The 24,803-nt window shown below is 36.9% G+C and overlaps 1 protein-coding gene and 1 pseudogene across 1 annotated transcript in view; both read right to left on the minus strand.

Moving 5' to 3' along the window:
• Positions 1–3,252: 3,252 nt before the first annotated feature.
• Positions 3,253–24,803, minus strand: part of OTUD4 (OTU deubiquitinase 4) — a 40,696-nt gene continuing 19,145 nt past the window's right edge. The window contains exons 8-21 of the mRNA XM_016164028.2: positions 24,105–24,162; positions 23,747–23,864; positions 23,590–23,654; positions 21,218–21,312; positions 20,095–20,198; positions 19,806–19,992; positions 16,347–16,509; positions 13,915–14,038; positions 13,583–13,638; positions 12,789–12,869; positions 11,732–11,870; positions 10,914–11,174; positions 9,619–9,659; positions 3,253–8,234 (exon numbers count right to left, since the gene is read on the minus strand). Of these exons, the coding sequence (XP_016019514.2) occupies positions 7,023–8,234; positions 9,619–9,659; positions 10,914–11,174; positions 11,732–11,870; positions 12,789–12,869; positions 13,583–13,638; positions 13,915–14,038; positions 16,347–16,509; positions 19,806–19,992; positions 20,095–20,198; positions 21,218–21,312; positions 23,590–23,654; positions 23,747–23,864; positions 24,105–24,162 (2,704 nt within the window). The 3' untranslated portion in view covers positions 3,253–7,022. The remainder of the gene's footprint in view (positions 8,235–9,618; positions 9,660–10,913; positions 11,175–11,731; positions 11,871–12,788; positions 12,870–13,582; positions 13,639–13,914; positions 14,039–16,346; positions 16,510–19,805; positions 19,993–20,094; positions 20,199–21,217; positions 21,313–23,589; positions 23,655–23,746; positions 23,865–24,104; positions 24,163–24,803) is intronic.
• On the minus strand, positions 13,050–13,168 carry LOC118612590 (annotated as a pseudogene).

Here is a 24,803-nt window from a genome sequence, read left to right on the forward strand (position 1 = left end):
CATCAATGCAGATGTCTCAGTTTGTCCTGATTGGAAAAAAGCGCAAAGGCATGATGCAGGATTTACGCGTACGCTCCCAGTTCTGTGAAAGTACACAGAATGACACTCACGAAGCAATGCTTTTGGGAATAGCCTGGCTAAAAAGTGGGAAAGAGACATATATATACACACACACACCCCCATTCTTCTTCAAATTTTATACTCTATGTATCAACTATAGAAATCATTTTTTTTTCTTTAGCATCTTAAAGTCTAGTCCCACGTCTCTTGCTTGTAATTCAGTGTTTAGTTTGGTGTCTAGCATGTAGTTTGCCTACTGTATTGAAGGAATGACTTGCCACAGAAACTAGGAAGACAGGGGTAACTACTATAATTTCATATTAACTAAATTTAGATATGTGCATGTCAGGCCCTTAATCCTGATGTATTATGAACATTCAGACAAATAGTTCTGGGTTGGAGAATCAGAAAAGGCTACATGGAGGTAGCTCTCAGGATAAGTAGCACCTGTAATAATAAATGATAATGCATGTAAAGAATACATGTCACATCAGAGGCAGAAACCAGCATGGGCATTGAAGAGATTAGTGTAGGAAAGGATGAATACAGGCAGATTATATAGTGGACTCTGTGCCTTCAAGATTCAAGTTAGTAGTTTTTACATGCTCAAAGTAGGGATTGAAAAGAGCTAGAATCAAGATAGCAGTTGAGCAGTTTAGCATTTTAGTATATTATTGTCTTTTAATCTTTTGAAACATTTAGAGCCTGTCCATTTAACTTGCTTTATTGTGTGTCTGCTATACCTCTTTGCCCTTGGTTTCCTTGTATCGTTTTGGATTATCAGCTGATGTTCAGTGTGGCTTTACCTGAAAATTCTAAGGTTTGGTGTCCCAAATACTCTCTTTCCTTCCTTGCCAAATTTATAGGATAGGCAGTGTGCCCAGCCCCAAATGGTGGGTCATAATTAGGTGAAGACAACCATGGCAATAATCTCCCATATTTTCCTAGTCTTTTGCAGCTAGACATGGCCATGTTGACTCAGTTCTAGCCACTAAATTGAAAGTAGGTCACTTAGGGAGTTTCTGGAAGCCCTCTTGGTTTCCTAATAAAAGGAGTTACATATCTGGTAGTGCTTCTTATGGACGTGAAATGCCAGGGAAGCCACAAGGATGCTTGTCTTGACATCAAACACAACTGCCAGCAGGCTGCTTGTTTCCAGATTTCTTATGAGAGGAAAAAAAAATCCTTATTTGAGCTACTCAAGTCAAATGGTTTTATGTTAAAAGTAAACTTGTCTCTCCAGTGGCTTTCCATTTGCTTCCACCAGGTGACCCAAGTGTCTTACCAGCTTGGAAACACTCATCTTAGTATGTAGATTCCTGGACCTCACACCTACACAAATGTGATAACATTCTCAGTGGTTTATTTTCCCCTTTAAGAATCTGGAACCCAGGCCAGGAGAGGCTTTTATCTACAGGAAATTCTTATTACCATTTTACTGGGGTACTTCTGACTTTACACGTGTCCCAGCTCCCAACCTTGCATGCACCCGTCTTCCACATTTAGGACAGCTGAGCTTATGAGGCTAGGAACCACGTCCGCCCATCCCTCCTTCCCTTCTATGGAACACAGCCTTGTTGTCACTTCGTGTCTGTGCCTCTGGTTGCTGGTCTCCATTTTTGGCCCCCGACTTGTAAACATATCTTATAAAATTATAAAGGTTATGTTTATAACTTCTATTCCACTCTTAATTTATAAAGTAACTTAAAGAATGCGTACAAGCTACACAGTAACGGTCTATCCCAGGTAGGTCCATAGCATCACTTGTTTTCCACTGCATCTGAAGATGGTTAGTCAAAACATTGAACAGAACTTTTTGTAGAAATCAGTAACTCGCCAGTACAGTTATTAGAATATTTAAAAGCATAGGCCTTGAGAACCACTGTTCATCTTCTGTATTTACATCTTTAATCTTTTTTTGTGTGTGTAAATGTGAAAAACGAAATTTAATCACATTAAAAGGAACAGTATGTATTTTTAAATGGTTGGCTTTGAGGCTCGTTTCTCTGATCACGGATCAAAAATATTCTAACATGTTTTTTTTCTCCAACGTCTGTAGCTTCACTAATTGAATGAATGATTCCATTTTGGAAGAGTTGCTTATAAATTCCATTAGTGACTCTTAAGTCGTGTCTACTTACTTCTTTTGTACTTAATCTCAATACTGTATTCCCTAGACATGGACCGAAATGTCAGTGAAAATGTAACAAGTATGCGAAGTGAAAAGCAAGCTCTTCTAACACAAAAACTTTCAGAGACACTGCATGGGACCCTTCTTGTGCACCACTGGTCACTTGGTCTCACCTTTATGTCGCATCCACTTCAAACAAGTGACTGATTCTGCAAGGGCCCCAACCAACCGCAACACTCTACTTGCTTTTCTCCCTCCTCTGGCTTCTCTGTTGACTAACTGCAGAAAGGCACTGGCACTCGCGTAGTGAAGAGACGTTCCCTTCCCCCCCTTCCTCCTTTCCTCCCTCACATCCCCCTAAGGTTGTGATAGCTCACTCACCACTGCACATGGTCCCATACAACTGGCCTCTATGACTAACCTTATCTTGTACCCAGCTTGGTGCCCCTGCACCTAGATCACCTTTCTAGCAAACACTTGTACTGGATGAAGCCTTTGTTTCAGGCTTTGCTTTCTGGGGAAGCCATTCTAAGACTTAAGTCCATATTAGTAAATAGGTAATCAAGTACTGACTAGCAATATTCTTAGGTGATTTGATTTGATGAAGAAATGCAGCCTTAAGAAACTTAGATTTACTTTTCTTTTCAAATAAAGCTTCCAAACAATTTGCTTTACCTTTCTTGAGAAGACAAATATTGAATTCTAACTTAAAAAAAAAAAGCAAAAGGGCCATTTATAAGCTATTCTACATTCTCATTTAATGACTTAAAATAGTAGAGTTCTTTAAAACCACTCAGCTAGATTAAAATCCAAATTCTACCACTTAATAGTTACATGACCTTAATCAAATTAACTACTTGGCCTGTCTCAGTTTTATTATATATATAAAGTAGGGGAAACAGTACCTATCCCATCGTTTATAAATCCCACGTGGTTTTTAGTTGTACATACTAAGATTACCTTCTGACTGGATAAAAAACTTAGAAGGTTACTAAATTCCTCAAGATTTATATGCTATATTATAGTTGGTTAACCCTGGAACCAAAGAATCACAAGCAGAATCAAGAGACAAAATTTAATATATGCACACAGTTTTATATATAATGCAGCATCACACCATGTAGGGCATTTACTCTTATTTTATACATTCAAATGTTTGAAACACTTCTTAAGGCTACAAAACAGAACATAGAAAAATAAACAGGAATATATTCAACACTTACAAAAAGTGATATGATAAAGAATATAAAGTACTATTTTCCTTTCAACACTTCAAAAGATATGTATATATACTTTTTTTTACAAGTAACATCACAAGTGATCACATCTTCACATGCTTTTAAGTATTATCTGTACTCAGTGTAAGGCTATTACCATTTTTCATACTTAAATTTTTTTTCTAGCTCTGTAACAATGCAATTTTTAATCCATTCAAGTAAATTCAACCCCAAAGTTGCTGTTTCCCAGCATTAAGACATGCACCCACCCCTTTTCTACGATTTTTCTAAAACTTATTATTTCAGGGGAGAAAAAACCAATTAGTAGGGAAATCTCGATTAGTGGGAGAGTAAATGGCTGACACTAGTAGCAAAACCTTAGTTCTCTGAAAGTGACATACTGGATTATTAAGGTTTTAAATAAAAACAATGTATTTAAACGTTAAGTTGGAAGCAAAATATAGTAAACAGAAAAAGTGTAGCCGAATATGCACGCTCTTCAGCTACACAAAAATGGACCTTGCTTAGTACCCATAAGTGAAAGACTAAGGTTCCCACATCTAAAACTGAAGGTAAAATAAATGAGGCATAAATAAATATTGCCAGTTTCTAGGATGGCTGAATGTTTTCTAAACCAAAAATGGTTAGAAAGGAAATTTATTGCACCAAGTCAATCATAAGCAAGTTTGCAGTTCACAGGCATTTTCATTCAACCTTGAGTCACAAAGGAAACACAATGCAGGAATATACAGTTTGCATCAAATAAGCTGTATCAGGACTGTGGTTTGGAAAAACCTACTGCCAGGCCAAGGCAGGGTCTCAGTTTAGGTCAGCCATGAAAATGAACATGGGTTACCAGGAAACAGGACAAGGACTATACAGATGCTAGTATCCTGCTGCCAACAAGTATATGGTACAAGAGTTAAGGATTTATCTGAGAGGACATGAATTTGAAAAAGAGAAATATACACAATACTAAAAGGAAAGGGACAAAAATCAAGTTTAGCAAAAGCAACAAACAGGTGAGCTTTGGTCATTCTAAATACTTGTTCTTCAAAATGTATATGATAATAAATTCCAACTCAAAATACAAATGATTCTCACTTCTAAGTGTTTGTTTTTCCCTTATATAGAAACATAATATCTCATGTCGATATACCATATGACTCAGTTAAAATGGACAAAAACTTGCTTGGCCCTAGTTGGACCGCAGTGTAAGGCAAAATCCCCTCAACTAGTACATTTAAAACAAACCTAAAGAAAAATTTAAAAAACTGACCTTCATGCAAAGACTGATAATTCTAAAACTAATTATCAAAAATTAGAGTTCTGTTACTCCAGAGGTCACCAACTAAAGTACCATCTGTAAAGTTCTCTTTCGGCACTGTTTCCATCATGTCCTGGAGGTAAAATACGGGAAACAGGAAGCGAATCAGCATTTCCTTCAGGAACTATACAGAGTATTCTGTTACTCAACTGAGGTAAGACAGAGTGACAATGAAGAAATGAACAGTATTCTTTCCTATCCAATTTTTAGACATTTCTAGAAGAAACAGAAGATCAAATCCCAGTCAAGAAAATGAAAGACACTGAAAACAGCAATTTCTTGTGGACTCCTGAGATTAAACTTATATTGAACTTTTAAATCTGGTCATTATATCTAAACGTGATTTCCATAAAAATTATCAGGTAAGCTAATCCTACATACAAAAAGCATGAGCTGAAAGTGAAGGACCTTCTAATCTCATTCCATAACAACGGTCGATGTCAAGAAAAGAAAAACAGCTTAAGCAGTACCTTCCCCAAATTAATCGTGCTTAGAAGGTGACAACAGAAATGCCTTTCAAGAGCTTCTCAAGAATATTTTTCTTTTCCACACAACCATTTGTTTTTAAAATTTTTACCTAGCACCATCATAAAATATTATCTTTCAAAGAAAGTGCTCTCTAAAATCCTATGTTACAAAACATCTAAATGCTAATCACTATTCGAATCAGCAGTTACACAGACATTAGGTAATTAAAACAACACAGAGGTAAATAACAATTATTACAGTACTCTGGAGATTCACTGAGCCTAGCTGGCATCCAAACATTTCTGTAGGTTATCAGAGAACCCAGAAAACTCATCTGCTTCAGTTTGTCAAATTCAAGTGAATTATATTTGCTTTTAAATTAATTTGCTTCAAAAAAATTCTAATTCTGGCTAGGTATATTACATATGACATGCAAAGAGAAATTACTACTTTATTTGCATAGCACTCAAACTTCCTGATCAAAAGAACATAAAAAGGGGTAGATTTTCATATTAATATATACAAATAAGATACACAAACTACGGTCATTTATATAGTGTAACACAGATGAATGAATACTGTGTTAATTCAGAGTCAAATCTCCAAATGAGAACGGAGTGCAACATGCAAAGGAAACTTCTAGTGAATACTGCAAAGACCAGAAGGAAGCAGGACCAGAAACATATTACCCAAAGGATAAGAAGCTAAAAACTACAAAGCAAAACCATTTTCTAGCAGCATCCTCTAGAAAAGAACTAGAAGTCACAATCATCCTTTTTTTGTACAATAATTCCAGCTGTGACAAGTTGAACATGCAAATGTAAAGTGATACACATAATCAATGGTGCAAAGAGAAAAACAAAACATAGCAACTCTATAGAAACCTGTCAAGCTAAAAACGTTTTAACATTTCTTCTCACAAAATATTTAAATCTGTCAGTGCATTAGTGTTAAAGTGGCATTAAAAGACTTCTGCAGTTTTAACAGATGCAGATTATTTTCAAAATGCATAGCATCTACGTTTCTTTCGAGTAGGCACCATGATATTGACACCAGTGCTAAGAATTCTTGGTGGAAACAGCCATTTCATTAATTCCGTAGTATTTCTTAAACATCTGTTCTTATATGCGATCTTAAGTTCAACAAATACTCACCAAAATTCAAAAATATACCCTATTAATATTAAAAGAACTATATACATTTCTAAGACACAGATTAATAGGCTGCCTTATGTGTAATATTAAAGAGAAGACATTATTCAAGTTTGACAGATATTGAGATGAAAGGCCTTTGGGTTGGAAGCATTTCAAAAAACAACAGTGTTTTAGGCTAAGAATTGTTTGAGCCCAGTTTATGACTAAGGCATTGCATAATAAAATATACATTTCTATTTGGTGCAATGTTATGTTTTGGAATCTAGTGTGTCAAATGGTATATTTTCTTGTCACTTTAGTAAACACTATAAAGCACAAATTTCCAATATTTGAAATTAAACTTACATAAGGAAAAAAATCAAACACTAAATCTATGTTTTATATTAAGCTGTTTATAAAAAATACTTTAACAAACTTATTTTCTACTTTTTATGGGAGCAGTCGCCCGATAAATATAACAGATTTTAAACAAAAAATGGCAATGCCAGAATTCACCTGCTCCCTTGAACACATATCCAAAATCTCTTGTCCAGGGTGGGAGTGAGGGTCACGGGGGTGGGGAGGAGAGAGTTCCAATTTGGGTTTTTATTTTAATGTATTTTTTAAAGCCTTCAGAAACATTCTACCTAAAGGGTTTTTGCTCTAACATGCTCCAGCAACAACCATCAAGTATGTTGTCCTCGATGGCCATCTCCCATCCCTGATCTCCTTCTATCCCCCCTAAATGGCCGTCCTCTGGCATTTCGATGGTACTGACAACCTTCATCTCGGCTTCTGCTTGGCTGCCCTTTCCAGGACTCCTCACCTCTTGCGTGTTGATATGCGCCCCTACCAGAATAGCTCCAATCGCTTTTGTACTTCCTGCCTCCATACATCTGATTATAGAACTGCTTGGATCTACCACTTCTCAGAATATTAGACACTTCGTTTTCATCTTCTGAACTCTCTTCTTTTGGTCTGTGCAGTCTGCTATCCACAGAGTTGGCTCCACTGACCACATCCACAGCTGTCTTAGGATCTTTCACTTTTTCTGGTTTTTCTTTCAGACTTGGAATGGTCCTTTTAGGCTCAAGGTCAACAGGTGCAGTTTCTCTCTCTCTGTTTAGAATCTGATTGGGAAGATGAGCCTTTCCCTCTGCTACCAGAGGGATGGAAGCCACTGGCAGGTCTGCCTTAGGCATCTGGGATGACTGCTCTGCCCAGCCTTCATGCTTACTCACACTTGCTTCAGGGAGAGAGTGTGCGTCTTCTTCATGCCTGGCCTCCGGAAACCCAGCTGGTGCTGAAACTGCACTTTCTTTGGACAGCTCCAAATTTTCCAGGGATAGATCCAATTCTCTTTTCTCATCAGAGGGCACGACAACATTCTGCCTCATTACTGGATTCTCTACAAAACCCTGAAAAGGGTACCCATACCAGACATGAGGAAAGAAAGGAGGTGCAATGGGAACTGGGCCTAAGAATGGATTAGGTCCAAAGGACGGTTGTGGGAACATATTCTTGCCGCTTAGTGACTCTTCATATTCAGCATGAAGCAGCTGCCCAGAGTTGTCAGATTCAAGATCAGCCTGGTAAGACAACTGTCCATGACTTTCAGACACCTGAGATGGAGGGATAACCAAAGGTGAAGAAAATGGTGGTGGTCCAATCTCTGCTTGTGGCATCTGACCATTAACACTGGCCTCAGTCTGCATAGGAAAGTGTGCATCAGTACAGGTACAATCACTCTCGTTCTGAGCAGAAGGAGCTTCTTGGAACCAAGGATTTTGAGGATACACAGGGACAGAAACCTTTGGGTATATCCTGCAGGCTGCCAGGTAGGCCTGGTGTAGAGGGTACAGGTAAGAATGTGGGGCCCACATAGGACAACTATATGCCTAAAAGAGACCAAAAAAAAAAAAAAAAAAAATTTAGAGAGGGCGCAAGGTAAGTTTCTTATGCCTGCAAACACCATATAATCACATATAACCACAGTCCAAGTACGAGGTTACTGTGAGAGTCAACATTAAAGTACAAAATTAAGTCACTGCTCTAAAACTCCATTATTTCACCTATCCTGAGACCAACCCAAATTCCTGTACAGAGGTTGACAGGTGACAATGTAATGAACTCACCCACAGATCATCATGACTATTAATTCCATCTTTGGATACAACTGCACAGAAGCAATATCGGTGGTACAGAAATCGCAAACGGCCACCAGCAAGCACCTGAGCCTTCAGCTTCAAATAACTCAGTCACTGATGTTTGGCTCAACTCACAGTCATGTTCTGGTTCTACCACTAACTAGCTCACTGTGAGACCTCGTGGCAACTACATTAACTGGTCTAGACCCGTTCTGCCAGAAAAATGCTGATACAGAAGTAGACGACCCCCAACATTGGGACTCCTCAGTTCTAGGGGCCTCCAGAGCACTCCGCAAGGATTCCGATTAGGCTCTAAGTCAGAGAAGTATAATAACTGAAAATAAAGTACTCCGAATGCTTCCCCTGCAATGCATCAGCTAAACACTAAAACACACACACAAAAACTTACCTGCTGATCAGCTCATTTAGGAACATTAACTAGATAAATATAAAATTAGGAAATAGAATGCGGTAGATGGCAAAATCAGTCAAGTCTCCTTTCATGAAATGGTCAAGAGGCTACATCAGGGCACTTCAGCTCCTATTTTAACAGGCTAGGACCTGCAGAAACCAACCCGAGACAGGAGACAACAGGGCACTGACAAGGACATAGAGTTCTCCAGCCCCTTTCTAAGACAAGCTATTTCTTGGCTGACCGCTGCCTCTGCTCCACCAGCGAACACGCCATCTTCCTCAGGCATGCCTTCACGTGTTATTTCCTCTGATCCTTTCAACACAGGCAGAGGAAGAATGCTATCCCCACTCCACGAATGAGAGAAAGGCTTAGACATACTAAATGACATGCCAGGGCCATGCAGCTCAAAGGTGACTGAGCGGAATTTCAAACCCAGATGGGTCACTGAATCCCTCCACGAGGACATCTCCACTGGACCACCCTGGGACAGGACTGTTTCCTGAATATACTACCAGGGTTAAATCATTGCCAATTAAAAAGAAAATTAAGCAAAAATAAGAGCCGTGACCACCACCAAAAAGAAACAAACTATACAGTACTGAAAATGCCAGTTCTTGAGATTTAGTAAAACTTTTGTTATGACTGACAAGACAGTTAAGAACATTTAAACAAGGATAACTGTTAACTTAAAAATAACTTTAAATGAAAAAATGTAAATACCTTTACACCAAGATTAAAGAAGAATCGAAGAATGTTCTTATCTGAAAATAAAAAACATAATAATCACTTGCTAAAATTATATATTCAGAAAACTTAATTTTTTTTTTTTCTCCCTCTTTAATTCCCCCTCAGACCTATGGATGCCACCGTTTCCTCTTAATAACTGGATCTCTGAAGGCGGGGCGTTCCCTCCCACACACTTGTGGTGTGCAACCAGGGCCTGGCACACCTGGGGTATGGTCCGTGGTTCCACCTGAGGTGCGAGCCCAGGACCTTCTGTGTGTGAAGCAGACATGCTAACCACTACACTATGGAGCCACCCCTAAAAAGCTTTTTTTCATTATCTTCAAGTAATACAGAGTTCTAAAGATAATTCTGCCTACTGGAATTGTTTTCTCCAGCCTATGATATAAAACATAGATAAAAACTATTGTAACCAAACCCAGGCTCTCTTACTTTAAGGTTAATTCTAGGTTCAATATGCTTTGTCTATGCTAACATCTAAGTCCCAAAATGGTTTAAATTGAAACCTTTATCTGATTTAAGTTAAATTTGTGTGAAGGAAACTCAACTGTTCATTGTATTTCTTTTTCAACTTCTGTGTAGGGTTTAAAAAATGACATAAAAATCTGGGAGGATAAGGGTAAAATCAACATAAGCCTAACTCATTAACGACATAAGATTAACAGGGTGTATCAGTCAAGGTATTCATCTGACATTAGCCAGTTTCTCGAACAGTAAACCACTAATAAAATCATCCCCAAAAATCCAGGTGAAGAGTATACAATCATTGCATTACTTTTAGTTTTTCTACAAAGAGGAAATTTTGTAACTAAACTTTCTTTGGGGGGGGAAGGGGCAAATACCTTTAAAATTCTTTTAAAATATATATATATCGTTGCACATCGCACTATGATAAAAGCTACTGTGTATTATATTCATTCTGTTATTTTTTCATGGATGAAGTAACAGAATCGTGATGATGAAACTGAGTAAATGTTTAGTTATCTGATTTTAACATTATTAAGAATTCAAAACATCTTTAGGCCATTTGACACAGGAGGAGGGGCAGTCACCAAACATACAAAAAAAACCTCATAATCCAATCGAACACAAGCTGAAACAGAAGAGAGTGAATGACTAATAATAGTCAAACCTCTGCTGCCCTTCCCAAGGAAGTCCTCTGGCTTACTCAGCAACATGACCTCTGACCCTCTACTTATATTTCTCAGTTAAGTAGAACCTGTATCAGTACTTGATAAATAAATCAAGTTGAACTTTGAGAAAAATCTCACCTTTAGGCAGGTCCTCCCCAGTGTGACACAGTGAATAAGGTGGTGCAATGGCTCGATCTCCCTTTTCATTGTAAGGAAACCCAGGATAGAGTGGGTCTTGGTAAAGGCTCAGTGTCTGAGGCAAAGGCATCAAGGGCTGGTTAACTGCCTGTATTGACACAGGAACTGGAGAGGGTGTTAAATGAGCTTGGGACACAGCAGAATCAGGTCCAGTGGTCAGAGTCTGTGTCACTGACAAAACAGGGATTTGCGCAGGGACACCTACAAAAGAGAAGAAATCACAAACTATAAAAAGGTGAAGATAATTCTCCTGTACAAATGTTAAGTTTATATTAAGCTAAAAAGTAAAGAATGCTATACAGCTGACATAGCTGGTGAAAAGGGGTGTACTTTTTACGTCAACCAAGCACCTTCTTGGACACCGGAGGAAATGAGCCCAGGAAACAAGTATTGTGTCTCCTAATAATAGCTTATGAACATGTAGACACAGAGCATGGCAAAGGGTTCAACAGGGGTCATTAAGAGCTGGCCCGTGGGGGAATGCAAACTGTGGTGCCAGTGCTGAGCAACCACGGCAACCGGCAGAAATACCCAATTCAAAAGTCTTGTTCCTGGGATGTTGAGGCCATATCTCAAATAAATACCAAATGAACAGGGCCCTCCCACACTAGAAGTAGAGCAAAGCGGAGGATCACAAAAAGCTCTGTGAGGCTCGACACTACTAATCCTACTCTGAGGTCAAGCTCTCGAGAATTTCATCTCTGATTCAGAAGTCTTTTGTTGGATGGTTCACTGGGTTTTTTAAATTCTTATCTAACCTGTTGGTCCAAAAGTTGTAGGTTCACTTGGCCAGACTGGCACAGTGGCTGGTAAAGAAGGCACCGCAGGAGTTAGATGTACCTCTGGAGAAACTAGAAGGGGAGCTGGATTTGACAAAGACACATGTTCTGCTGGCTTCTTCAAGGAGAGGGGGTAGAAAAAGACAAGAGTTCATTTTGCTTAACACTAAGTTTTAACCACCAAATGTACCTTGAGCTGTCTACCTTTTATACAAATACAATTTCTATATAGATAGTCTTTTTGGTATTGGGGGTGGGGGGAGCTTAAAATTCTACACAAATCTGATCCTAACCAGAGATTGACTACCAAAGTTACATAAATCACTGCCAAAGTTAGAAGTAAACTCTAAAGCAATTTGAACACAATGCTTTTAAGGCAAGGCAGGAAAATCATTGAAATCACCTTGAAATTCCTGAGTTACTTAGAATAGCTTCTTAGAAAAGACATGCCATAGAACTATATATGCTAACTGCCATGAAGGATGTTAACTGAAAGGTAAGAACTTTCTCTACTCCTATATTAGATCAAAGAAATCAAAATGTCTGCTAGAAGTCAGGTTCTTCATCATTAAATTTTTAAATTGGTGGTACTGCTTTTTAAATGTGTACTTTTCTAATCGCTTCATTATAGTCTAATCATTACATTCCCTCCCATCTATGAAATAATTAAGGACGCACATGACTCTTTTATAACATTTGAAATAGAACAGAAATTCAAAATTTCTCTTCAAACATGCAATTTCCAAGCCAACGCACCACAGAGGTAACTAACACAAGGTACCAAATAAGTCTTATTCAGAACCAATTCAGAAGAATGGCTTTTGTCCCCCAAAATGGTGATTATATAAACGCCATCCAAAAATACTAAGAATATTCTAGACTAAAAATTATAAAAAATTGTAACTGCACCAAAAATATGATGCTAAAATATGTTCACCCATTTCCTATAAAAATGTTTTGTTTTTAAATGATCACACACAGAGCTGAGAAACCCAGAGAATGGAGCCTTCAGCATCAGAGACAACAGTATACTTACTTGTTCTGTAGGAGGTGGGCACTCTACTTTCTTTGACTTTGATGGTGATGAAACTTTTGCACATTTATCATCACTAATTTTCTTTGGAAGCAAAAACAAATAAAGAAAACCATAATTTTTTAATTCAAAGACTCACATTTTATGACCATTGTGGTTGCCTTTATTTTTATTTATTTATTTTTTTAGGCGAAGCAATCCTTGGTTGACCTCACACATTGCAAGGACCTTGTCAGTTTACAATCCCTTATTTTTCATTTTTTAAACCTATAGCACCTGGTCTTCCAAGGTGGCCTCCCATCCAAGTACTAACCAGGCTCGACCCTGCTTAGCTTCCGAGATCAGATAGGATCAGGCTTGTTCAGGGTGGCATTGCTGTAGACGCTTTTTTTTTAAGGTCACACTTCCTGTACCTGACCGAACTCTTATAACTGTTTTCTTTTTTTAAATTACATCTGGACTTCAAAACATAAATAATTTTGACTATACATCTTTATCATGAAACTACTGGACATTTTTATTGGGGGCATGGTTTCAAACAGCAGTCTTCTTTTAAAAATCTCAATCTACTATAGAGTAATGGAAAGGAACAGCTACTTTCCACCAATTAAGATTGGTCATCATAATGTACCCTTGAAGAAATGGTTATAATTTGTGAGTGAATTTTACTCAAGCATTATCATTTGTTTCTCTACTTTTCCACCTCTCTAACAGTTATAAATGATAAAATCAACATCTTCAATTTCTTCCTGCTATATTATAAAGAAAAAGATATTTTTAGCATTTAAAACGATTACCTCCAATGTGCTTGGCTCGGGATTTTTATCCAAGTGAGTGTGTCCATGGATAGAGTCTATAACAGATCAATAAAAAACACAGCATCAGCCACTAGTGAGGTTTGAAGACAGAAAAACAAAATATGAAGAGAAAGCAAAAAATACTATTTGAATTATGTTTAATCAGTGAAAAATTGTTTTCAGAGTAACATTTAGTTTTAGTCAATTTCTCTGCTAGTGAGATATGTGACATTAAACTGCCTAATGATGTCAGAAGGGTTCTCTTTGCAATGTTCACCTTTAAACCAGAGACAGACCTCTAGCATCTGCTTTCAAATGATGAAATAACATACCTTTATCTTTTCGTTCTTCAGTATCCATCCTCCGCCTGCTTCCTTTTCTGTCACTTATATGTGATGATTTTCTCTGGACACATGGGTTGCTACTCTGAGAAGGTGACTGACTGACTGACGAGCTCTTCAAATGAACAAAACCCAATACGTTGTATTAAAGATTTACCCACAAATATATGAACTAAAGTCTTGTAATTAATCTTACTCTTCACGTGTCAGACTAAATCTCTCAAAATTCATACCCTAGTATCTTTATACTTCCAAAACTTCAAAAAACAGTACCTACAGTTCATATTTAATTATACACTCTACAGTTACAGGCTTATTAATAAGTCAAAGTATTAGGCAATCAGACCTTTGGTCTAAATTATTAGTAAGACTTCAAATCCCCATTTCAGGAAGCCACCCTGACCAAACCTTCACCTTACAACTTACATTCTCTGTATAAAGTATAGCACCCTTCATATCAACCTTCGAAAGCCGCCATTGTAGAGCTATAGTCCCTTGTGAAGGAAACATACCCAAATGCAAATTAGCAGATATTGCCATTAAGATTATCGTCACTGAAATGCTATTATCAGCAAATCGCATAAGCTCTGCATGAGATGCAACCTTCCAATTGATGCAACAAAGAGATTGGGATAAGTCAGGTTTTTAAGCTAAATTATCACTGGAAGTCTTTTCCTCTACTAGCACTCTGTAAGTAAATGCTGCACAGCTAAGAAGAGGATCTCAGCCCTCCGTGACAGGTGTTTTCTACAAGACAAACCTGAGTCACTATGAAGTCCAACACAGGATTCAAATTGACTAGTCTAATGATGAATATGAAGATTCCATTTTAACAATAAAAAAATTTCATAATCTATTCCCACATTACATTAGTGGTATTCTTACCATTAACTAACTGAAAAAAGACAAAAAGTGATGAATACAAGCTCAAATGATTTGCAGTTTATCTAAATGTTATGGAAAAATAGCAGGTCACATAAAGATAAAATATACTTAGCATAAGGACCATGCCTAAATCACATATGGATTTGGGCACTTTTCCCAATAATTCCAAAGCTCTATCCCCTGTGCTAGACTGAACTATTATTCCATGTCATCTGTTTTCAATTCATGCACTAAAGCAGCAGTCCCCAACCTGTTTGGCACCTGGGTCTGGCACTCCTATAAGAACCCAACGCCTGATGATCCAAGGTGGAGCTAAGGCAGTGACGCTAGGGCTGGGGAGCAGCTGAAAATACAGATGAGCTTCACTCGCCTGCCGCTCACCACCTGCTGTGTGACCCGGTTCCTAACAGGCCACGGGCAGCTCTCTAAAGGGTTCCATACAGGCCAGTGGACAGAGGGCTAAGTGTGCAGGGCATGATGTTTCATACTAGTGTACAGTGTAGTCAGCATCCTGTAACATTTCTTTTATTTTAATCCACTGTTGAAAAAAGTGTCCAACCACTATTATGGATCACAAATCATTTGATACCATTTACCAATATTTAAAAGACCAGAGGCACAGGGCTCCCAATGCTGCGAACTGAATTACTCTTCTTCACCTATAACCCACCTCACAAAGTATTTATTTCACTCAGCATGAAGACAGTTATTCCTTGTGATTCCCCTAAAAGAATTAAGAAACTTAAAGGCACAGAACATTTCTTTCATCAGAGAAGCATCTATTGCAGACACACATAGCTAAGGCAAAGAAAACAGATTACATGTATTACTACTTCCAAGAGCAAACACTCTGAACAACAGCTCTTATTATATAGATTATTAGGTCCTGGTGTATTCAATAAGGAACACTGAAAAGATATTCCTGATTTTACAGATGTATCTTCTAACTGAATTAGCCTCTAACTATGTATTACTTTGGCTACCAAAATAAACATGATCTGGTTCAAGAGAAAACGCTAAACTACAAGTGAGGTAACTAATTCACTTGCCTCCACTCTGCCACCAACTAGTAATACATTTAGAAATCATGTACTGCAAGAAAAATGTGAAGGACAACTACAAGATTAATGTACCCTTCAGTTTTAAAATTAATTCACCTACCACGAGAAACTACAGCTGACCCTTGAACAATGTGTGGATTAAGCGTGCCAACCCCTGCCACAATTGAATATCTGCATAAACTTAACAACAGTAGCTTTTGGTCTCTAGGTGTCTGCAAGACCTCAAACGGATAACAAAATCCATGGATGCTCAAGTCCCTTATATAAAATGGCAAAGAACAGTGCATATGGTTGGCCCTCCACACCCATGGATTCTGTTTGGTTGAATCCGCAGAAACAAAGACCAAGGATGCAGAGGGCTAACTATTTATTGAAAACGATCTGTGTTTAAGTTCAAACCCATGTCGTTCAAGGGTTAACTGTATGTTAAGGATAGACTTCTAAATAATAACTCTTAAGATCTCTTTTCATACATACAGAAAGAGCTGGAAAAGCTTGCTCATCTCGGTTTTGAATCTCGTAGAGTAAACGAGATTCTTCTATAGCTTGCTTCTCTCTGCGTTCTTCCGGGGAGAGGCCAAAATAGTTAGATTCTCGACTCGTGTGATCAAAATCCTCAGTTCTCTCACGATCAGGTTTTCTGTCAAATAAAACATTCTTGTCACAAAAATAAGACAAATGTATTGAGTACCTAAAATAAAATAACTCGTTTAACAAAACAAATATCTGACTAAATTTTGCTACACTATAACATTACAGAACTTTTGGCAACTTGATCAATAAATGTTTAGAAAATGGAAGCTCCTTTAACATCACCCAACATTACAGAGTCAAAAAGACAAGTCTGTGGGGAGGGAGAGGGGAGGAGTAAAAGAAAATTCATTTCCAAGTAATACAGAAATAACTGGGTTTTTTCCTTTTCCTTGGAGCAGAAATGTAATAAGCACTGTATTTCTCTACTCTCTTAAATACTTTCTTAAAAAATTCACTTTTAAATAAAAAAGAAACCTCTGTCACCCCAATAAATTTAATAAATAATAATAAGTAAGAGAAAATAAAAATGACCTCTAACAATAAAATAAATAAGCCAAGGAAAGAGAATTACTAGTTCGGGTCTCAAAAGCATTCTGACTTTCTATTCCAAGTACAGGACAACATTCAAAGGAGACACCAGGATTATCCTGCTTTGTGATGACACCACCTAGGGAGATGGAAACCTGAAAAAACCCAGAATGCTTCAGGCTAAATATCGGGCACACAAGTGAGATTGCTATCATCGTCTTAATAAAATTTTGGTCAACGGATGACAAACAATTCATGACTAGAGCTTAGTAGCCAATGACATAACCGTAATATTTTATATAGGTTGCAACCAGTACAGGCAACATGAATACTATTTCTGTCTAACAGTTCTACAACAAGGGAAAATGAAAATCAAAAACCTACAGGAAAAATACATTGTCACTATACAAAATGATACAATCTTCCTAAATACTGGGAAGGACACAATGATACCATCTGATTTTTTTTTTTTTACCTCCAAAATAGAGAATAGCCATTTTATGTCATCAGTCCCACTTAAAATCACACCCTAATTCTAGCAGAGCAGATGTCAATCCCAAGAGTACTAGGGAAAAAAGGCAGAGGAGGAGCAAATATGGACCCTCATAATCGTAGACCGGTCCTTCTCAAACCTCAGCAAATACTAGGAGCCTCTGTAAAGTTAACAGAATGTTACTCCATGTCCTACTGCCCAGAACCATCCGCTATCCTCACCCATCACAGAGAGGATTGAATCCTTCCTCTTTGCACCTAGCTGATTAGAGATATTCAGTAATTGAAACCAGACATGGAAATCCTGCTCAGTTTTTTTATTACATTTTATTTTATTTTCCGTAAGGGATGATGATATCAATGAGGAAGAAAGGAAAAGTAAGAGGTCATGAAGGTCTAATGCCCAACATTACAGTTTTTTTACTCAAAGTATTAGAATTCAAAACTGATATGATATATACTAGAAAGCCAAAATAAACTCTAATAGTCCACTTAAATCAAGTGGACTGTTGATTATAAAATTGTAAACTTTGACTAAATTTTTTTTAGAATCTCAGTTTAAATATCCAATCAGAAGCAGTCTCTAACTGTTTTTATATACTAGTAAAATCCACTCTCAAACCTACAGCAGAGAAGGCATACTAACTGCAAACACAACTAGGTTCCTAAGTAATCAGTCACAATGCCAAAATTCTCTAGACCATCATGTCTATGTATTACTCACTGCTTTCTGTCATCGAATGTTTTTACATACTGAGTTATATGTAGCTAACACATAAAAAAGAAAAAGATCCTCCTGAAAGACATTTCACATTGGTCTAATCATTCTACCAATTCCTAGGAGATTAGAAATAACAGTAGAAACACACTGAATATAAATTCAGCTTGTGGTAAACAAAAGTATATTGAAATTAGCCACTTAGTAGTCTATGTGTATTTTCTTTTTTAATCTTTAAGACACTAAAGAATATCCTTGTGTTCAAAAGGAAAAAAATGCTTCTTTTCTATTAAAAAAATGAGAATTTAATTTTTTTTGAAATCTCATTTCTGCCTGACCTTCCTATATTTACTTCATATTTTTAGGTTCCCAAAGTTAACATCTCAAGTCAGAACATTTAGGTACTTTGCCTACATTGGATAAGATGCCACCAGATGCTGGTGGAATCTGGTCAATGTCCAAACAACAGAATTTAGCCACAATTAGTTGATTAATGGCACAAATTCTGTCGGGAGAGGTCATCCACCATGACCCCAAATGCCCCTAAACACCAAAAACTGTAGACAACAGAAGCAGAAGACAGGCATGGAACAGAGTTCCCTCTACAGCCTTCGGAAAGAGCATGGCCCTGCAGACAACTTGATTTCAGACTTCTAGCCTCCAGAACTATGAGAATGAACTTGTTCTTTCAGGACACCTAGTTTGTGGTACCTGGCTGCAATAGCCCCAGGGAACTAATGTATATTGGTGGAACAAGTCAGCCTAAGAATCTACAACTGTTTTGAAGACATTAAATAAGCTGTCTTTAATGACAAAATGTTAAGTACATTCCCAAAAAAGTGGAATGCCCAAACTCCAGAAATAAAGGAACTACAGACCAGAGCTTAGCAAGCACATAAGCTGATGCCACAGCTGTTCAGACAGCTGAGAAGAGAGAGCCTGGATGGGGACAGCACTGGTCACAGTACGGTCCCTAGGAGGTTACAGCACCTGCAGGAAATATGGCCAAATCTGCATGAAAAGGATATCTTCCACTTGCAACACAACTTCTGAAATAAAGCTCCTCCCAAGGCTACAAACTATACAGAATAGCAGATTAGGGAAAAAAGAAAATCCACAGAACAGGAAATTATGACCCTGAAGTTCATCTATCTGTCTGGTTATTTAGTCAGAATGCTAATATTCATGATTACATAAACCTAAAACCTGTAGCCCCATTTAAGACACATTATTACAATCCAAACTTCTCGAAACAAAATAAAAGCAACCATTTCAGTTGACTTAAATTCCTATATAAAGAAAAACATCCTTATCCTCCAAGGAATTAGGAATGCAATCTGAAATCTAGTATTTAACATATTATAAGCTACCAGAAAACTATTAAGTGCAGAAATAGATTTGGCTAGGATAAGACCTCCCAAAACATTTGAAGAAAAAAAATTATTCAAAAATAAAGATGTTCTACCCTACAAAGTTACTTTGATTTGTATGAAGAGAATTATAAGGAACTAAAATCCTCACATAGTACTTCATCAATGACATTTTTAATATTATGCTGTAGACAAGTATATAAAAAGTTGTAACTACTTAAATCACGTAATGTGGCAAATAAAAGAAATGCTCCTCACTTAACTTCTATTGTCTCTTGCATTGAGGAAGGTTACCTCATAATCTGTGAGGGTGTCCTGCCAAGATTTTTGTGCTCGCTGGAGGGTTTCTGAGACTGCGACCCTGCAGAATGACTAGAGGATGCATGCTGTCTTACTCCTGAAGAGTGCTGGAGTCGAGGAGGTAGTGCTGATGGAGCTTTGACTGGCTTGCTTGAACTCTTTGGCCCTCTGTAATCCACATCTGTGACAAGAAGCCAAAAATACCTCATAATTTCCCTCTTGTAAACAACGCCATGTTCTATCACCCATCCCCCAAAGAAAGAATAACTTGATGTGCTCCTACCAGAATGAAAATTTTGTCCAGATGGGGAAGGTTTTTTCATCTTCTTCCCTGACACTGTGTTCCAGCTTTCTGAGGGAGGTGGTTTGAGGTTCTTAGGTGAGTGCCTTTAAAAGGAAGGAACAGACTTGTAATCATTTAAAGGACTCCTACTAAGGATATCTACTTACATATTCTGCAAAAATATTTCATTTGCAACTTAGATACCAATTTCTGCTTTTTGTCCTTGTTATAAACAAATTAAAGACAAACTATTTAGCAACCTAGGTGTAATTCTAATCAAGATGACATAAATTGAAAGCATATTTTCTAACCTAAAAAAAAAGACTAAAAGGCCTTAATCACAACTGAAGCAAAGATTAGATAGAGAAGGAATGATTCTATTCTGTTAGATGTGGTGATGGTGCTGTAGTTAAGGTTGAGGAAGGGAGGAGAGTCCTTACTGTGTTAGACACACATATTAAGCACCTACAGGTCTATGAAAAACGGTGTGATGTCTGAGTTTTTTTCAAATTCCATTTCCATTTCTTTTTTTTTTTAAAAAAAAAGGAGGTTAAGGAGAACAGATTAGAAAAGACTGCCAAATGCTGCGAATTGCTCAAACAAGCTGATGGGTATATGAGGGTTCACCATACGATCCCCCTTACATTTGTGTATGATTGATATTTCCCATAGTAAAGTTTAAGTGTGACTTACTACCTTATCTCTAACAAAGGCAGCAGCAACTGAAACAAAAGGTGCTCTAAAGTAACACTATATAACAGTAAGTCAACCATAAAATTTTACTCCATCTGACATTTACTAAAAATTAACTACATGCAATGCAATACAGAATATTAGAAATGAATATAATCCCTGTCTTCCAAAGCTCCCAGTTTATAGTTAAAATAGAGTCAATTTCCCAAATCGCCTTTGTTAAGAATGGCACATTTTAAGCAAAAACAAGTATTTTTTTATTTAAAATGTCATCATTCAGAACACTGAATTTGAACTCAAACTATTTCTTCAAAAGATCTTATGCCTTTAACTTAATTTGCAAATACATGGCCATTTAGAAATTCTTGTAATTACATTAGCCTAAAAGAAAAAGACGAAGTTAATGCCTTGGTTAAATAGCAGTACATACTTCTTTCCAAGTTCTTCACTCAAAACTGGTCCATTCTCAGAGTGAACCCCTTGAAAATCAGCATTAGAAAATTTTCCATTGTGATTCAACCTAACCTGTTGAACAATTCCAGAAAGATCAGTCACCTGCCATCTCACATGAATAATCAGTTTTTAAAATTCTATTTTGTTTTCAATTAAATGAAAAATTTTTAAAATACAAAGTTCAAAACAGCATACAATAATATGTCTCTCTGACCTCCCAAGCTTATATATCTCTACCTAAAATACTTAGTTTACCCTTCCAAAATTATTCTAAATAGTTTTTCTAAAAACTTCAAGAAACAGGAGCACAATCTATTATTGCTCTGAACGAGAGAGGCAACTTGGCCTAGTTCCGACCTCAGGGCTGTGGCATCAGGCACACCAGGATTCCAAGCCTGGCTTTTCTAATTACCAGCGATATGACCTTGGGCAAGTTACTTCTTCTGCTTCAGTGTCTTCATATGCAAAATGGGGCTAATAATGGTACCAAAGTCATAGGACTCATGGAGATGAAATGAAGTACATAAGATATACATACAAGATACGAGATCAACTATTATTATAATTGCTATGATCCTCTCGCTTTTCCAATATTTAAAATTTATAACTGTGACCTTCCTTCTCCCTAAAAATAGATCCATTATCTGTTCTCTAACAGACAATTGATATTTATTCCCCAACAGCAAATTGTGAAAGAAGAGCAAGCCCTTCAGTTTCTTTCTATAGCCAAACGATATACATTAAACAGGGCAACAGCCCATCACTGCACTAGGAGCCCATCACACACTACATTGCTTTGAGTAACTGCTTACTTTTATTAGATCAAAGTGCTCAGCTAAAATTTCATTCCTCATCAATCACAACAGGACACACTGCCTGCTTCTCTTCAACAGTTTAACAATAAAAAAGATTTTTCTGAAGTTAATTTATATCAAAAGTTTAAATATCTTACATGCTTTCTTGAGGAAACAAAGGTCACCCCTGAGTCTCAGATGTTTCCATAGTAGAATTTCAATTAAATTTTAACCAAGTGAAACAGTCAAGTAGTAGAAATAGAACAAAATATTCTAATAAGGAAAAAATTAAATCAAGTATTTGCTTTACCATCTACTCTGTCAACAGCATCTACTTTACCAAAAGCAACTACAATCTCGAAGAAAACATGCTTGATTTAAAACGAATTTAAACTAACAAGTAACTCAACTTCAGTGATGCGGCATAAGATAAGCAATTTTCTCTTCTCTTCTAAGGGAGCAGAGAGGAAAGAGGAGCCCTAAGCCCTGATTTTACTCTTCTCTTTGTCTTCTTCCAAGTTTTCCAAAGCACCAGAGTAAAAGATTCCCCAATTCTACTCTGCAATTAGGGCACATTTCTGACAATCTCATACAGAGGGATTTCAAATACCCTAGAATCAGAACACTATTAAATGTTCTTTACAGGTGCCCAGATATAATTCTGGTCAATCAGGTACTTTTCACAAATCACTTTATCACAAAGGAAATGAGTGTTCTCCTCCACATGTCAAGAATGTTTGTCAATGGCTATTTTAAACTAGCTTAAAATAGCAACACTTTTTGATGGAAACCATTTTTGATGAAAATTATCTTCCAAATAGCAATATTTTTGTGTATGTGGACTATTTGTTTTGGAAATTCGGACCAGATAATTCTTTGTATGTTGGGGTGTTGGGGGGAGGGCCTCTGCAGTGTAGGGTGTTTGGCCTCTACCAACTAGATGTCAGCAGCACCTTCTCAGTTATGATAATAAAAAATGTCTGCAGCCATCACTAAATGGGGAGGAAGAGGGAATCACTCTAAGTTAAGAAACACTGATATATATAATCCAACTTTCCCCTTTAATAAGCAGCTACTTAAGTCCAGAGCAGTAGCCTATTCAAAGTAAATGGTAAAACTCCTCTTACTGTTCACTCTCCCTTCTTAATCCAAGAGAAAAACATTATGTATCTAACAATCTTCCAGGATGACTTTTAAAAATGAAACACATTGTACAACAATGTCAAGTTTGAACCAATTTCAGTAAATTATTTGTCAACTGTAAGGAAACTATCTAAAGATCTAGAATGTTACTAGTTTTTCTTTGAAGCAAATATCAAAGATTGAATTGTTTTTTTAAAGATCATGTGACAGGATGCCCTAGTTTTTAGATAGACACAATTTTGGTAATGGATTCAAATGGGTCAAAATGTTAAATATTTATAACTATTACAATGTATATATGATAAAATATATTCTAAAATCCCAAATTAACCCATTCAAACTTGATCTGTTTTCTCGGTTCCTTTGAGAACAAAATTTCAAGTAAAATCTTTTCTTCTATGTAATCACTTACTTGACATTTATCTCCAACTTCATACTGTAAGCCGGCGGCAATAGAATAATCACGCTTCTGTTGAGCTGTAAACAATATCAGTATAATATCAGGTTAATTTAATTATTTTCAAGTGCCACAAGCAAACTTAAGGAAAATGCAGATGTTTTAAACTCACCTTGTTTGGACTTTAGCCAAATTTCATATTCCACATTTCTATAGACTGCTGGGTTGAGTGACTTAAGAACCTTTCTAGACAAAGAAAGGCCTGGGCAGTTTCCATTGTTTTTCAGGTGCTAAACAAACAAAGTCAGGAAGTCCAATTAACAAAGAAATGCTTATCAAACATTCTTGTTTGTGATATGTATAAGAATAAAGTCAAAATAAGAAAATATCAAAAATTAGGAAATCGCTGAAAAATTTCTTAGTAGTAGACACTACTGACTCTTGAAAATGTACAACAGAAAAAAATTAGGACTATAATTTCATAAACTCTTATACTAAAGAACTAGTTAAAACCATTAGAAAAAAAATACCTGATCACTTGTCGAGGCTTTAAATCCATTTACATCATTAGCAGTGGTAGTTTTCCTCCTTCGAAGGAAGAAATATAACCATAATTGAGTACAAAATATGTTTGTATGCAATTAACTTATTCAAACCTCATATAAAAATCTGAGAAGTCATAGTCCAAATGTCAAAACTGTATTCCAATGAGCTTATACAAGTTTTAGTAAAGTGTGCATACGTGTGTGTATGTATATATAAAATATAAGTCAAAGACTTATCGGTAATCCTCAATAATCGAGAAAACAGAAATAAACTAAAATTTGGGTGGACAGAATAATCAAGTTTACAAAACACTTGAGGTAAAAAAATTCCTTTCATGACATGAGCTTTCATTAAACAAAATATTCCACTACAAAAAATGTACAATCTCATGAGTAGAAACAAACTAAATAATTAATCAATATGTTAAATGCTGATAACTGCCATGGGGTGGAGATGACAGTGCTGAAACATAGGCTCAAATAATTAAAAAATGGAATGAGGAAAGGAACTGTTGAGATGTCTTTTTGAATAAAGAATGAAAGGTAGAGAGACAGCAAAACATACGGCTAATTCGGAATTCCAGGCAGAGACAGCAAGTGCAAAGACCCTGAAATGGCCAAGAGGCTGGCAGGGTTGGAACAGAATGATGGCAAGTCAAGTAGAGTGTGAGGTAAAAGACTCTC

This window comes from Rousettus aegyptiacus, unplaced genomic scaffold (genome assembly GCF_014176215.1).
Source record: "Rousettus aegyptiacus isolate mRouAeg1 unplaced genomic scaffold, mRouAeg1.p scaffold_m13_p_16, whole genome shotgun sequence".
NCBI classification, from domain to species: domain Eukaryota; kingdom Metazoa; phylum Chordata; class Mammalia; order Chiroptera; family Pteropodidae; genus Rousettus; species Rousettus aegyptiacus.